Source organism: Borostomias antarcticus (assembly GCF_949987555.1).
Source record: "Borostomias antarcticus genome assembly, chromosome: 10".
Taxonomy (NCBI): Eukaryota; Metazoa; Chordata; class Actinopteri; order Stomiiformes; family Stomiidae; genus Borostomias; species Borostomias antarcticus.
The window spans coordinates 1197082-1214165 of NC_140243.1; the positions used below are offsets into that span (position 1 = coordinate 1197082).

The following is a 17084-nucleotide window of genomic DNA, read 5'->3' on the forward strand; positions in this document are numbered from 1 at the left end:
AGCAGGAGTGTATTATTAAGCAATAAACCATCGAGGCCGTGTGTTATAGTGATTTTATAACAGCTAGGGGGCGTTGTTAGGCACAATGCGAAGCGGAGTGCCTAAAACCCGCCTAGCTGTTATAAAATCACTCTAACACACGGCCTCGAGTGGTTTATTGCTTTTATACAACGGTTACTACATCTATTAGTGTAAAATAAACACACAGCAATGTAAAATATTAAGGTTTATTCAAAACGAAGCATCATTCCCTCAATTCCGCCGAGCAAAATAGTTCCCCTAACAAAAGGGTTGCCAAGCAACAACAACAACTACAATGCATTGGATCAAATGGGAGGCGCATTAATACTGAAAATGGGATGATATGCGGTCCCAGGTGTGTGTTAAAAAGTATTTTAACACGGCTTCCAGCCAATCAGAATTAAGAACCAGAACTAACCGTTGTATAACAGTACATACAGTATACAGTAGTATTCCATCCATGGTGGTCTTAATTTGGGAGTTCTTAAAAACATTTCAAAAGCTATCCCATTTCAGATTAAATTGTTAAAACAAAGATGGATCCTTAGTGTGTGACAAGCCTGGCAAAACATGTATTTGTTGTTTTCCTAACAGAGGTTTTAGCAGACAGATGGTGCCATCACCATCAGCTTTACCACTGGTTGGACCTCGAGGATGGCTGCCATGTCTAACCATATGTCTCCTCTGTACAAACAGAGCCTAAGAGAAGATAACAAACTACTCAGGACGAAGATGGTGAGATAAGACCAGACTGCTTCTTTTCCTCAGAATTACTATTCAATTTGAGGAGATTGACGATTAAGGGATCTGCTCAATTAAGTCTTGGAAAACACTGCTATCAAGACTTGTGGAAAAGATGAGTGTACTCCACAGAGTCTATGTCATATATCATTACCCTAGTCACCTAGCATACAGTATGTGAACCATATGCATGGCTAATAGTACGGGTCTTCAATCTTGAAATAGCTGAAAGAGCTACCCTCAAAAGAGCAGGACACAGAAGATCAGCATCAGTACACTTTTTTTAAGTCTGTCTTCAATAGGCAAGGCAAGGCAAGTTTATTTATATAGCACATTTCAGCAACAAGGCAGTTAAAAGTGCTTTACATGGGACATTAAAGCATCAAGACAAAGTGCAACATATAAAAGGTCATATAAAACGAAATGCACAAAAGGACACTTTTCTTTATCACATACTGAAACCTCTCTCTCCGCTCACTTACGTGCAATGTCCTTCTGTATAGTCGCTCGAGCGTCACCCACTTTTACAAATAGAGCTTCACCCACTTCCATTTCAGTGAATAAATTTAAAGAGAAACTACAATGATTTTTTATTTGTTGTTTTTTATTTAACTTTTATTTATCCAGGTAAAATCCCATTGAGATTAAAACCTCTTTTGTGAGGGAGACCTGGCCAAGACAGGCAGCAGCATAAAAACAGTTTCAGACAAAAAAAAAAACATTACAAGGAATAAAACAAACATAAAAAAAACATTTCAACTCTACACTTTCAAGGAATAAACATAATTAGGATCAGGTAGGCCTACATCATAAACATTGACAACGTAAGGAGTCTGCCTCTATTTCTTTCATTTTTGATTTAAAAGCAGCCAATGTAATGTTTGTCTAGTTTCAACACAGTGCAGTGTATTCCATGCTGAGGCAGCAGCATACACAAAAGCCCTTTTTCCATTTTCCATACACGCATATGGTACATTTAACACGAAATAGTCCTGAGAATGAGTATTGGCCAGCACTTTTCTGCATGATTAAAACACATAAATACTGTAGTGTGGAAGCAGACCAAGAATCGCCTTGTAAATGAAGGTGTACCAATGGCAAAGCCTACGGGTGAGCAGAGCAGGTCATCCTAGCCCAGAATATAACACACAGAGGTGAGTCAGAGCCTCACAGTTTGTGATGAACCTGAAGGAGGCTTGGTAAACTGCATCAATCTTCTGAAGACATTGAGCAGAGGCATGCATGTAAGATCACCACAGTCCAACACCGCTAAAAAGGTGACAGCAGCAAGTCTCTTTTTCACATTAATAGAAAAACACATCTTGTTTCGAAAATAAAAACCCAGCTTTAACCTCAGCTTCTTCACCAGATATATCACATGGCTCTTACAAGTGAGGTAGCCGTCAATCCAAATGCCCAGGTATTTATAAGAATTGACAACCTCTATTACGCTACCCTCAAAAGTGACCACCGGAGGAATATTTTGTGTCTCATTCCTTTCCTGCCATTTGAAAGCTCTGGTCCTGATTGGTGATATCTATGGGACTCATTCAAATATGGCCTCTGCACAAATAATTAAAAGCATTACAAATTTCCACCTTGTCATTTATGGGACCAGATTCAGACAGTAACTGCTGAAGAGCCAGAAATTCAGACTCTTTTGGAGCGAGGATGGGATCAGTACAGTCAGTTTTACCACAGATGTTTTCAACCACGACTAAAAATGACTAAACTATCAACTTCATAAAAGTCAGAGGCCATGGGTTTATGTTGGCCTTTTGAGGACTTGGCTCCACTTTAAAGTGTGGAATGTTTTGTGCTTTTCTCTCACAGAGACTACAATACACAACCACCCACACACACACACACCCTCGCGAAGAAGCACATGTACATACACACACACACACACACACACGCACAAACATCACAATGACACACACATCTGATGCCAATGAAATACAAAATAAAACCATTATTGGACACAACAAAGGGCGATGAATGATATGATATGAGAGATGAGTTTGAACTCCGGGTGTCATCATTTGGGTCGCCTTTAGCAACAGCTGCTCTTCCAGATAACCATTCCGAATGCAATAATACAATAACGCACGCAGAGAGAGAGCGTGAGAGACACATGTTTCACGTTAGCGGAGCTGGAGGACAATGGAGCAGAGAGCTGGGAGGCGGCCCCAGGGCCCAGTGTAACTACATTAGTGCAGCAGGCCCCTCTGTTGGCCCCTAACGAACAGGCCTGAGTCCTGGCTGCCCTCCTGCCTGCGGCCAGGCAGACACAGCAGCACAGAGAAGGAGAGAACAAAGGGAACGATAAACGAGAAGAACAGAGTGAGTGATAAACAGGAAGAACAGAGAGAGTGATAAACGGGTTAACGATGACATCAAAAGCATCAACTCGTACGACCCCACCAGGAATAGCACTCATTATCCTGCCCACCACATAAAACATTAACACAAATAAAACCCTGCCCACACTAGCAAACAAACAAACACAAACATAACTCTTCATCTACCATCTATGATAAGATGTTTACTTTGTTGTCTTTGATGCTGCCACAGCTGTAATTTTCTACTTCTTCTACTACTACTACTATGATGTTAACTTTTCTTTTCACTATAAATAAAACTGTTCCACTTCTAACATCCAATGCGGATGGATGAAGGAAATGCTTCTGTTATAGAAGCACACAACCCCTTTATTCCTAAATACTGGATAATCATGAATAGCACTGAGTGCATCACATTTAGCCTACAGTGTCTTATACGGTGACTCAATTTACTGTATCTTCATGACGCATTTTTTTTCAAAGATGGCGTGGTTCAATAGGGCTTCACTTCTTCGAGCAGTCAGTGAATGGAGTGACCCTATCCAGTTCTATTAATACATCCATGATCATCAGGTATCATATATCAGGTGTCAGATATCAGAAGTCAGTTCTCCATCAGGGAATGATGTCTCACTCAAGGCCAACACAACGCTGTGTAAACAGGAAGTGAGGTCTAATTGCTTAACACATCAACCCTTAGCTTTTTACTTGATATACATGCTTCCTGAGGTCAATGGGCAGAATTTAACATGGCCACCAATCAAAGTCATCACAACGCTGCGTAAAGTCAGATATCCATCATCTGGGTGATATCTTACAAATGTCTAGGTGACATCTGACAAATATCTAGGTGATATCTGACACTTGACATCTGACTCCTGAGGATGTCCTAAAATGGCCACCGTACACAGGAGACTTGAAAGGTTAGCTTGTCCAAATCAAATTTATTTCTAAAGCACATTGAAAACCAACTCACTCAACTCACCCATACAAGTCAACGCAGGGAGTAAAAATACAATAAGAATCACAATAAAAAGGTAAAAACAAAAACACCGACATAAGCATCAACACACAACACATAAGTACAAAATGAGAACACATAGACAAAGGCACATATACAATTATAAAATCTAAACGCTAGAAAATGAAAGAAAGAGCCTGGTCTTAAAGGAATCAATGTAGGGGGCAGATCTGATGGAGAGGGGGGTGCCACAGTCTAGGGGGGGCAACAGCAAAGGCGCGGTCACCCCTGAGCTTCTGTTTAGACTGTGGGACGGCCAGGACCCCCAAGTTAGCTGACCTGAGTGACCTGGAGGTGGGAGAGGGGGTTCAGAGATCTGAGATGTAATGGGGGGCCTGTCCATTCTGGGTTTTAAAAACAAACATGAGAACCTTATAATCAATTCTGAACCTCACTGGAAGCCAATGGAGACAGAGGTCAGAACAGAGGTCATGTGGTCCAGGTTCCCATTAGCAGCCTGGCAGCAGCGTTTTGGACCAGTAGCAGGCGGGACAGAAACGACGGACTGATCCCCAGGGAACTGCACTAGTTTAAGTGGGACTGTATGTTGTTGACTTTATGTTGTTGACTGTATGTTGTTGACTGTATGTTGTTGACTGTGTGTTGTTGACTGTATGTTGTTGACTGTATGTTGTTGACTGTGTGTTGTTGACTGTATGTTGTTGACTGTATGTTGTTGACTGTATGTTGGTCACCTCTAATGACAAGACTACTGTATTGTTATACATTTCAAGCTAAATTTCTATTCATAATCTTCCCATCACTGCTAGAGTAGAAGAGTTCTCACAGACATGGAAACTATCTCAGCTGAATGTGGGTTACGGTGTCGGTGTGGGCTTACAGTAATGTGTCATCCATGTAATTAGTAGACGCTATTATGCTGTGTGGGAGTTAATTATCTTACGCAGGGAGAGGGAGAGGTGAGTTGCATTCACTCATTGCTGGATAGAATTAGTGGATCATTTTCTCTCTCCAAACTTATGTCTGCTAAAAATAAGCATGAGCCTACCTAATGGAGGCCTTGTTTATTATCAGAAGCACATACTGGCACCAAATCACTGTATGTGTGTGGGTGTGTGAGTGCATGTGTGTGGGTGTGTGAGTGCATGTGTGTGGGTGTGTGAGTGCATGTGTGTGCCTGCATTTTAATGGATTGATTATAATTGCAGATTGACCTCTGAAGCGCTTCCATATTGAGCTCTTTTCTCGCACTAAAACATTTAAGCTTGTGCTTACTAGTGACCTGCAGTTGCATGCATATATTTGTATTCCTCAGTCAAGCTTGTGATATCCGTCAAAGACTCTTGGGTAATCCAGCTGTAACGCCTCTGTGTGGCTGCATACACGCTGCAACACGACTAGACTCAATATTTGAGCATATTTAGCCTTGTTCTGTCAATTTAAGTAACATGTTAAAGAGTCTTTTGGTATTGTAAGGAACACATTCCTCTCTCCATCTGTATTTTAAAAGGATACGCATGTAAGTTATACAGTCAGTTGCAATACATCCTCTTAAACAGACATACTATAGATGGAAATATTGACAAATTGACAAAATATAAACAATCGAATCCTCATCGTGCCTCTGAACAAACTGTCAGGGCAAACCCATCATGATCGTGCGCTACTCTGAGAGATGACAGATCAAACGAAACGTTCTGTGATGATGGGCATGTTAACTGCAGGGAGGCATTAGCGCTGGACGGGTGCATCACAGAACAGAACAGACCGTTTATCTGCCATGTGTAGCACGTACAGTACGGGCACAGATACCCTGGAAGGGCTGTCCTTACAGTGTCCTCTTAGGCCAATGGGGGTCGAGGTGGGCGTGTCAGCGAGGGCAGGGGAGTGGCATCAAGAGGCTGGTCCGTCAGAACAGAACAGTCACAGGGGGCGGGGTTAACTGACCAGTCACAGGGGGCGGGGTTTAACTGACCAGGCAGAGGTGGGGGGTCATGGGTCATGGAGGTAGGACTTAACTGTCCAAGGCATGTCCTCAGTGTCAGTCTACTGTTGGCTGATACTGATGCTGAAACAGTGTTAACTATGAGCTGTGTCGAGGGTGAAAGTTATATGGATTAATTTAGTGATTCTGTAATGTAGTTGTGTCTGTTTATTAATTAATGAGATGAGAATATGTTTGGTATATTGATGGGATTTGAAAAGCCCTCCAATATAAGCTCTTACAAACTGTTTGTGTAAGATAAGAATAATTTGAAAGCCAATTAGTTGCCTTCTGCCAATATTGCATGAACACAATATACAAAATTTAAATATTTGGTCTGAAAATGACCTGACAACGTAAATCAAAATATACACTTTTCTGCCACATCTTTTTATTCAAATATTGTTTGTATTCATAGACACATACATATAAACATGATACAAATATTGTACAATACAGTAAATGTAATTTCCGTTAGTGAGAGAGAGATCTGAAGGTACACTGACCTACTAGTATAAAGCTACCAAATGTCATTTGATAATCGAAGACACATTCATTTCTCCCACATGTTCTTCTTCAATCACTGTACCATCAATACAATACAATACATTACGATAAGATATGACGATATTATAGGAATTAAATAATGGCATTATGAATGAAAAGCTCATGGTTGGTCATACGTTGCCAACGGAACCTTTACTTTATGAACCAGCCATAATGCTTGTTGGAGCCAAAATTATGATTTTGACAAGCCTTTAATTTTATGAATTATGATTGATGAATTGATGATGATTGACAAATTGATGTTCAATGGTGATGTTATTACATGCTAAATACAATGGCATGTTGAGTGCAGGAGTGTAGACAGACACTCCCTTGTTTCAATCAGCTGACAGAGACAGTAGTTGTAATTGATTGGTATCAGCTGGTATATAGGAGCGGTCCTGTCATGGAGTCAGCATTCTTTGCTTTGTAGCCACACATTTCTTTTGACAGTAGTCTACATTTAAGCGTTTTTTTCTCTTTTATTTTGTCTATTGTGATATTCACCCTCGTGTTTGTCAACCGGTAAGCCAATCATTTTGTTTGTGGAAATGCTGAACATAATGAAGTCTGAATGAAAAGAGAAAATAAATGTCAAAAGAAAGAAATCTGAGGATGTATGAGTGTTGTCTAAGCACGTCAACCCAGGTGCATTCCAAAGGACCAGAAGGGAGCAAATACTTTGATTGAAAGTTGCTCCTCTACAGGATGTGTCAGCAGGGGGGTGAGTGGATTAATTGGTATTTCCAGAGTGTTTTCCCTTATAATTTCACCTGGTCATGACTTGTTTGACAGGTCACCAAAGTACAAATGAGCTCTAGCAGGGCTCTAAGGTGCGACCGTTTTACTCGCATTTGCGACTTAAAATAGTTTTGTGCGATCAGAAAAAATAATTTAGGAGCACACTGTGCGAGTACTGTTTTCAACTATTTCACTCGCATTTTGCGTCTAAAATAAATCCATGCAAATTGGATCAAACTAGAGTCAAAGTTTCGCGCACCTGTATAGAAAACTACAAGTCCCACAACTTTTTTAGCAACCTGCAACGCGCAGGACTCTTGTGATGACGTGCGATGACAGCTCAGCTGCCCTGCAAAGTGGAACCAAGGAGAGAGAGGAATTCGGTGAGGCCCGGGGGGAGTCGAATCAACTGTCACTCAAAAATCGTTGTTTACACAAAGTTATATTGATTAGATTAGATTCAACATTGCACCGTAGCCTACCAGTAACTTACTGGATCCACATCAAAACGCAATGAAATGCCATTGACATCGTAAAAAGCGATTTTTTTCTGAAATGCGTGTCATTACGATCCAATGACATGACAATGAATTCCTTTGCATCTACATTAAACTAAGCTTTTCCACGGATTTTGCAATTTTTGAATGATTATTTGCGAAGATATTGGGCTTTTTTTCCATGTTTTTTCACGGAACCGGCAGCTATGTTAAAAAAGTTAACAGAAAGTTAAACGGAAAACACAACTGGACAACATTTAAGCCTAATGCATGATACAGTAGGCCATAGTGAAACCAATATAAGTTATACATGGCTGCTTGAAAGACCTGACCCATAATTATGCTTTTGTAGATACCAAATGGCCAGAGATCATCATGACTCCCATATCTGGTCCTCCCTCTTAATCAGATCCTACCTCTTACTATCTATGCAACTAATTCAAACTTTCCTGCTTTCTTTAAATCACTTTAAATCGTCCATTTCTCTGGATTTAGGCTCCACCTGTGAGAGCCTGTCTGATCTCAGAGCAGTTGCCCTTCCCTCTCCTTTTCTCCACAACTTCCTGAGGGGTGGCTGGGGGCGACACACACCGTTCCTGAATGAGTTTGGAGCACAGGAAGCGCCTGTAGGAATCCTTCTCCATCAGGGTGAAGATCTTCCTCTGTGTCTCATCAAAGCAGGACGGCCCAGGGCTCGACAGGTTCTGTCTGGTCTCCTCTCTAGACGCCGAGTCCAAATTCACCTGACAGTGAGAGGGAGAAGGAGATATTTAAACACTGAATATTTGAGGATATTTTAGGCTTTAATAAAAGGAACATGTAAGATCCCATGGACCCACCACCCGTGGGAGGAACTGTCGGGGTCGGGTGCGCTGCCAACTAGGTGGCAGTGAAAGCAGTGGGCACCGACGGACCGGACCCGGGCAGCAAAGGCTGGCTCTGGGGACATGGAACGTGACCTCGCTGGGGGGGAAGGAGCCGGAGCTTGTGAGGGAGGTGGAGCGATACCAATTACACCTGGTGGGGCTAACCTCCACGCACAGCACCGGGGCTGGACCCTATTCTTCTCCGGAGTTGCTCATGGTATGAGGCGTAAGGCAGGAGTGGCTATACTAGCTAACCCCCAGCTGAGCGCCTCTGTGCTGGAGTTCACCCCAGTGGACGAGATGGTCGCCTCCCTGCGCCTTAGGACTGTGGGGGGGGGACTCTGACTGTGGTTTGTGCTTATGCACCAAACAGCAGTTCGGAGTATTCGGCCATCTTGCAGACCCTAAATGGAGTCCTATATGGGGCTCCTACAGGGGACTCCACTGTCCTATTGGGGGACTTCAATGCACACGTGGGCAATGATGGAGACACTTGAATGGGTGTGATTGGGAGGCATGGCCACCACGATCTGAACCCGAGTGGTGTTTTTTTGTGATATGTTTGTCCATAACAAACACCATGTTCGAACACAAGGATGCCCACCTGATCACCATCTGGTGGTGAACTGGGTTTGATCGCGGGGGAAGCCTCTGGACAGACCTGGAAAACCCAAGCGTGTAGTGAGGGTAAACTGGGAATGTCTGGAGGAAGAGCCTGTCCGGAGAGAATTCAACTGCCACCTCCGGTGGAGCTTCTCAGGCATCCCTGTGTAGGTTTGGGACATTGAACACGAGTCGTCGGTGTTAAAAGCCTCCATTGCTGAAGCTGCGGCTGGGAGCTGTGGCCTGAGGGCCATAGGTACCTCAACGGGTGGTAACCCTCGGACACCATGGTGGACACCGGTGGTCAGGGAAGCCGTCCGACTGAAGAAGGAGGCCTTCCGGGACATGTTAGCCCAGGAGACCCCAGAAGCAGTTGCAGGGTATCAAAGAACCCGGAGGGCTGCGGCCTCGGCCATGACCAAGGCAAAGCAGTGGGTGTGGGAGGAGTTCGGAGAAACCATGGAGAGGGACTTTCGGTCAGCACCAAGGTGTTTCTGGAAGACCATCTGACACCTCAGGAAGGAAAAGCGGGGGACCATCCAAGCTTTGTACAGCAAGGATGTGACACTGCTGACCTCAACTGAGGAGGTTGTTGAGCGTTGGAAGGAGCACTTTGAGGAACTCCTGAACCCGACTAACCCACCCTCTACGATTGAGGCAGAGCCGGAAGATGAAGGGGCGGGCATTGTCAATTTCCCTGGAGGAGGTCACTGAGGTAGTCAAACAACTCCACAGTGGCAGAGCCCCAGGGACTGATGAGATCCGTCCAGAAATGCTGAAGACGCTGGGTGTTGAGGGGCTGTCTTGGTTGACACGCCTCTTTAACATTGCTTGGAAGTCCGGGTCAGTGCCAAGGAGTGGCAGACTTGGGGTGGTGGTCCCAATATTCAAAAAAGGGGACCAGAGGGTGTGTGCCAACTACAGAGGCATCACATTACTCAGCCTCCCAGGGACTCTAAGGTGCTGGAAAGGCGGGTCCAGCCGATAGTCGAACCTCAGATTGAAAAGGAACAATGCGGATTCCGTCCTGGTCGTGGAACCACCAACCAGCTCTTCACTCTGGCAAGGATCTTGGAGGGAGCTTAGGAGTTTGCCCAACCTGTCTACATGTGCTTTGTGGATTTGGAGAAGGCTTATGACCGGGTCCCTCGAGAGGTCTTGTGGAGGGTTATGCGGGAGTATGGGGTGAGGGGTTCCCTACTTAAGGCCATCCAATCCCTGTACACCCAGAGCAAGAACTGTGTACGTGTCCTCAGCAGTAAGTAAGTTTCCTTTCCGGTGGGGGTTGGCCTCCACCAGGGCTGCGCTTTGTCACCAATCCTGTTTGTGATTTTCATGGACAGGATATCGAGGCGTAGCCATGGGGAGGTGGGTTTGCAGTTCGGTGAACTGAGGATTGTGTCGCTGTTGTTTGCAGATGATGTGGTCCTGATGGCATCATTGGCCTGTGACCTCCAGCACTCTCTGGATCGGTTCGCAACTGAGTGCGAAGCAGCTGGGATGAGAATCGGCACCTCTAAATCTGAGGACATGGTTCTCAGCAGGAAACCGTTGGTTTGTCCGCTCAGAGTAGGAAATTAGTCCTAACCCCAAGTGAAAGAGTTCAAGTATCTGGGGGTCTTGTTTACGAGTGAGGGAACCATAGAGAGGGAGTTTGGCCGGAGAATCGGAGCAGCTGGTGACGCTGCTTTACTGCACTGTTGTGACGAAAAGAAAGCTGAGCCAAATGGCAAAGCTCTCTATCTACCGGTCTATCTTCGTCCCCACCCTCACCTATGGTCATGAAGGATGGGTCATGACCGAAAGAACGAGATCATGGATACAAGCGGCCAAAATTAGTTTTCTCCGGAAGGTGGCTGGGGTCTCCCTGAGAGATCGGGTGAGAAGTTCAGTCATCCGGGAGAGACTCGGAGTAGAGCTGCTGCTCCTTTGCGTTGAAAGGAGCTAATTGAGTTGGTTCGGGCATCTAGTGAGGATGCCTCCTGGGCGCCTCCCTAGGGAGGTGTTCCAGGCGTGTCCGGCTGGGAGGAGGCCGCGGGGTAGACCCAGGACCAGGTGGTGGGATGACATCTCTGCACTGGCCTATGAGCGGCTAAAGATTCCCCAGGCAGAGCTGGTTGATGCTGCCAGGGAAAGGGATGTCTGGGGCCCCCTGCTGGAACTGCTGCCTCTGCGACCCGACCCCGGATAAGCAGATGACGATGAATGGATGGATAAGTGTAAGTCGTCCAGTTTTAAGATAATGGGTTAAAAAAAAAATACAGGTCACTCAAGTGGGATAAGCTCAAACATTTTGTATTTGTATTAGAATGAGGTACAGGAAGAACTAGTCCATTAATCAGAGTACATGTTGGATTCATATCTGTATCTCACACAAAAAGTGCGTTTGAGTGAAGCCACAAAATCTAACCCGACAATCCAGAATGACAGGTGGTGATTTATGCCTTTTTCCCACTGATCGAAGGTTGTGTTTTGTCATGGCAACATATATGAGCTAGGACTAAATCAATAGAATGTCAAACATAATTACCTCATTCGGAGAGTCTACTTCAACATACTGGTCGTAGATCTGTTTGGCTTTGGCGGCCATCTTGTTTGAAGGGGTCTTCTTGTATTGCTCGCAGGCGCTCCAGAACTCTATGTTTTCCTGACTGAACTCTGACTTCAGGAAGTCAGTGAACACTGCACGGCCACCTAAAAGAGAGGGGGGGCGGGGGGTACGGTCAGTCACCTTTGAGGGAAATTCAGCCAGCAGCATCAGTCCAAATAAATTAATAAATGTTCCGTACATTAGCAAGGGTGTGGGTTGGGCGTCATGGGAGATTAAGGGAGTGCACAAGAGAGAGAGAGAGAGAGAGAGAGAGAATCCCTGTGTGCATGCCTGTTTTGGGGGACAGTGGGGAAAGTTATGGAATGATGAGGTCAAGGCCCAAACGGTTCTCAGGAGGCCATTGCTCCAGCTCTGTCCCCACACACAGCCTAATGCTCTGGGGGCTAACATGTACTCATAAACACACACACACACAGTACAGTGCAGCAAGCCCTTGGGGTCCACCCCCTGTTGGCTTGAGACACGTACCACACGTCCAGAGCATGGGAATGGATGCTGCCTGAATGTGTGTGTGTTTGTGTGATGTACTGTACAGTACGTACAGTATGTGTGTGTTCTAGCCAAGTCCCCCAAAAAACTCACTTGACCACCACATGTGAAGTCCACTGGCATGGTTGAACCCAAAAGCAAATGAATGGAGGTAAATGATCGTCTGCGTTTGGGCAGCTGTGTGGCTCCCTATTCAGGTCACAGCCTGTGGGAGGCGGTTCGGTGCAGTCCGGGCTCACCCCCCACACCCCCTAATCTAAACCCTGTGTCTCCAGCGCGCCACACGCGGAGCTGGCTTTGCTCTAAGTTTTGCTTTAATTCCGCCCCGTGATTCAGATCCACTCCAAAATTGTATGGGTTCTAAGTTGGCTCATGCTACACCCCTCCACCAAGTTTAATGAAAATCAGCCTGGTAGCTTTTATGTAAGCCTGCTAACAAATGAACCAATAAATAAACAAACAAACAAACACATGCCAGACTTTTGAGATATCCGACTCTCCTCCGCCCCGTGATTCAGATCCACTCCAAAATTGTATGGGTTCTAAGTTGGCTCATGCTACACCCCTCCACCAAGTTTAATGAAAATCAGCCTGGTAGCTTTTATGTAAGCCTGCTAACAAATGAACCAATAAATAAACAAACAAACAAACACATGCCAGACTTTTGAGATATCCGACTCTCCTCCACCCAAAGTCTGGAGACATCTCTATTGAGAATCTAGGCTAGAATGGGTGCCTACTACCAATCAGAATCACTCCCTATCCTCCACTAGGATGAGCTAATTAGCACGTTGTTATATACTGTAACTGTAGCCTGGCAGAGGCTATTCAACGTGTTGGAAAACACACGGTGTCACTTTGTTGCAGAAGCATACACGTCTTCTCCGACAATTCCCAATAATCGGGTCTCTCATGTTCAATGCATTTTATTGCAGAGTTCCCAATCATACAGCATCTGACAAACAAGAACATGCAGGCGTCATCCAGCAGCCTCAATCATACATGCCAGTCATGCAGTACATGACCCGTCAGGCAACATGGACAAATCCTGTCCCAATAAAAGATGGTGTCTGATTTGAACACATGAATGTGGTTCGCCGCAAGCGCAACAATACCTATAATATGGTGACGGCGTGTTTCCAGTAAGACTGTGTTTACAAGCACACAATTTCTGCATGTCACTGCCCCATACGGAAGCACTGCCCTTGGATTGCTTCTTCAATGCAGTTTGTTTTTTTTTACTCTCAAATTGTTATCAATTACTTTTAAGCGAGAAATCAGGATGCATGTCTTCAGTCTGTAGTTAAAGTGCAGCATGTAGAGACTGACTCGTGAGTCTACAGTACTGCTTATCTTTCATGAGACGTGGTAGAGGGGTGTAGCATGGGACAACTTGGAACCTACTACATTTTGGAGCGGATCCGAATCACAGGGCAGATCCATGAATTAAAACAAAACTTTGAGTGAAGCCAGCTTCCTGTGTGGAGGCACTAGAGCAGCGGTCCCCACTCTTTTTGCACCATGGACCAGTTTCATATTGACAATATTTTTGCATGGGGGTGGAGGCATGGGCAGGGCTTAATTTGTTGTTATTTGATTGCATCCGGCACCTCGTTTGTTATTATCAAAATATCGAAATAAATTGTGTGTAATATTTAATGGTATCTGTTCTGTCATTCTTTTATTTCCCTGTGAAGTTATCCTTAAATCGCTTGCGATGGATGGATGGATGGATGGATGGATGGATGGATGGATGGGTGGGTGGGTGGGTGGGTGGGTGGGTGGGTGGATGGATGGATGGATGGATGGATGGATGGATGGATGGATGGATGGATGGATGGATGGATGGATGGATGGATGGATGGATGGATGGATGGATGGATGGATGGATGGATGGATGGATGGATGGATGGATGGATGGATGGATGGATGGATGGATGGATGGATGGATGGATGGATGGATGGATGGATGGATGGATGGCGACACCACAGGTAGCAAAAGCACTGCCAGCATGGATGTATTAAAAGGTCTGTGCTCTCTGACTACCATTTCTAGTTCTGCTTAAGATTGAGAGAAACATACCAACAGATAAAATAAAATAGAAAAATCGACTCAATAAAAGATCTGTAGAACAAAGTCAACCCTAAACCTTCCCAGCCTCCTCAGACAAAAAGACGCTGCTGCCTTTTTTTCTTTATTTTTATTTTTATTTTTACAGTGATGGGGGACTACTGTACTGTACTGTATATACTGACATTAGTATGCCTGTAAAACCTATGTAGTCTCAAAGTTTTGGTCGATGTGATGTGAATGTATTTTGACACTACCAAGGAGCAAATTCTGTTTTTTCTATTCTATTATATTTAACTTTATTTTATTCTGTTCTATTCTAAGTGTATTCTATTCTCTTTCTGGTCTTCTTTTCTACTCTATTATATTCAACTCATTCATTCAGCTCAATTCATTTTATTCTACTGTTGATATAGATTGTCTATAGGTTGAGTTAATCTATAGAGGAATTAATGTTGAAAGAATATTTGAATTTAGATTTTTGGGTGTAATAATGGATGATACATTGACATGGATTTCATTCTTCCTGCTCCTTCTTGCCCATGGAATGTCTTAAGTGATTATGAAATTGTGTACATCTGATCATGAACAAATGTTTAAAAAATAATAAAAAAATAATAAATAAATAAAAATTGTATTCTATTGTACTCTATTCTACTGACTCCTATGCAATCCTATATTGAAACATAATGACATTACTACAACATTCATTTATATCCAAGACAGATTTGGGTGAGCGTATTGTGGTTTTATATTATTAGGAATGTGTCTGGTCACCTGGGCAGTTCATCAGGTTTTTGAAGGACTCCTTCCACTTCTCCACGTCAGAGGGGTCTGGGACTCTGGAACCAGACACAGGCGCTTGTTTAGCTGGGTGAGGCCGTTGTCCAGCCATGTGTTACCGTCACATCTCATTATGTGTATACAGTATTAGATTGTGTGAGTTGAATTATGTTTAAATGTTGCACATTATACTGTAAACGTGCAGTGAACTTCCCTGGGACACCAAATGGTGTTTGCAGCCTATCTTATCATAGCAACTTACATGTAAGCCATATCTACCTGTTATATAACATGTCCTATACAGTAAGCATGTTCTCTCCAGCAGATCTCATCCTTCAGGACAGGTCTTAGCTAATAATTAACAAAGCATAGAGCAACTCCTCACTGAATGTATTCCACTCTTTTGATTCAAAGGAACTCTCACTGCTTATGTTAGAATCGGGGATGCATTCAGTTCAAGGGTCAGCATATCACACAATTCTGATCATCTTCATTCAGTAGGAAGCACTTGTATGCTGTTTGTGTCATTGCAGAAAGGGAGAGTCTGGATGCAGTCACTGCTAGCTCACTTACAAATCACATTACATTACATAGATCACATTACATTACATAGCCTTGCTTGAGGGAAACAGCCCTGAAACGATCCCTTAATTCATCACAGTGCAGAGGGATAATTGCCTTAAAAAAATGTAATTATCCTCACATACTACTCTGTTCTAAACTTGTTTTCTTCCAACACAATATCTGTCCACTAGTCTAGTCTGTGCTTACAATGTGTGTGTATGTGTGTGTGCGTGTGTGTGTGCGAGCGTGTGTGTTCTCACCTCTGTGTGTGTGTGTGCGTGTGTGTGTGTGCGAGCGTGTGTGTTCTCACCTCTGTGTGTGTGTGTGCGTGTGTGTGTGTGCGAGCGTGTGTGTTCTCACCTCTGTGTGTGTATGTGTGTGTGTGTGTGTGTGTGTGTGTGTGTGTGTGCGAGCGTGTGTGTTCTCACCTCTGTGTGTGTATGTGTGTGTGTGTGTGTGTGTGCGTGTGTGTGTGTGTGTGCGAGCGTGTGTGTTCTCACCTCTTGGATGCTTTGGCCTTTTCTTTAACCAGCTTCTGCTCTGGGAGAAGTTCTGTCTTATGTAGTAAGAACCCAAACTTGTGCTTCATGTCTTTGGCACTGAGGGGAGAGAGTCAGACAGGGGATAAGAAAGACATATTGCGTATCATGGTTGTTATAAGCACACCATTGAAGTAGAGTAGATTGTAAATGTTTTAATATTGATGTACACCATTGGTGTTTCTCTGAGAAGTCTTGTACGAACCTATAAATATGTCATTCCCTTTGGATCAGAGAGCAAGCTCATCATTTTAAGCAGAATAATATCATCACATATGAATAATTGGGATTGTATGTCTGTCAACCCTGTTAACCAAAACAAATGTCTTACCTTTTCAGGCATGTTGCAGGAAGTGTAGATAATCCTTTACACATGTCTGACTGTGATAGATCCTGATCTGGCAAGTGAGAGCGCGGTGGCCGGGATGCAGTTGAGAAAGCAAGAGAGCAACAGTGTCTTGAGTGGAGTAAGTTCAGTCAGTGAGCTGGGTGTCTCCTCCCCCAACACAGCCCTTATAGACGAACGTGTGGCCAATCACAGCTCACTGTCAGTGTGTGTTGTGTGTGTGTGTGTGTGTGTGTGTGTGTGTGTGTGTGTGTGTGTGTGTGTGTGTGTGTGTGTGTGTGTGTGTGTGTGTGTGTGTGTTCAGCAGCAAAATAAAATGTTTTCCAGTGAGGGATCGATGCTCTTGATGTCTTTGGAC

At 44.1% G+C, this 17084-nt stretch overlaps 1 protein-coding gene across 1 annotated transcript; it reads right to left on the reverse strand.

The window, feature by feature from the left end:
- Nucleotides 1-6550: 6550 nt before the first annotated feature.
- Nucleotides 6551-16847, reverse strand: rgs4 (regulator of G protein signaling 4). Its single transcript, XM_084445011.1, has 5 exons — nucleotides 16712-16847; nucleotides 16342-16440; nucleotides 15272-15336; nucleotides 11854-12017; nucleotides 6551-8597 (listed from the first exon to the last, which is right to left on the reverse strand). The coding sequence occupies exons 1-5, from the start codon at nucleotides 16753-16755 to the stop codon at nucleotides 8346-8348; spliced, it is 624 nt and encodes a 207-aa protein (XP_084301137.1). The 5' UTR covers nucleotides 16756-16847; the 3' UTR covers nucleotides 6551-8345.
- Between the last annotated feature and the right edge of the window lie 237 nt (nucleotides 16848-17084).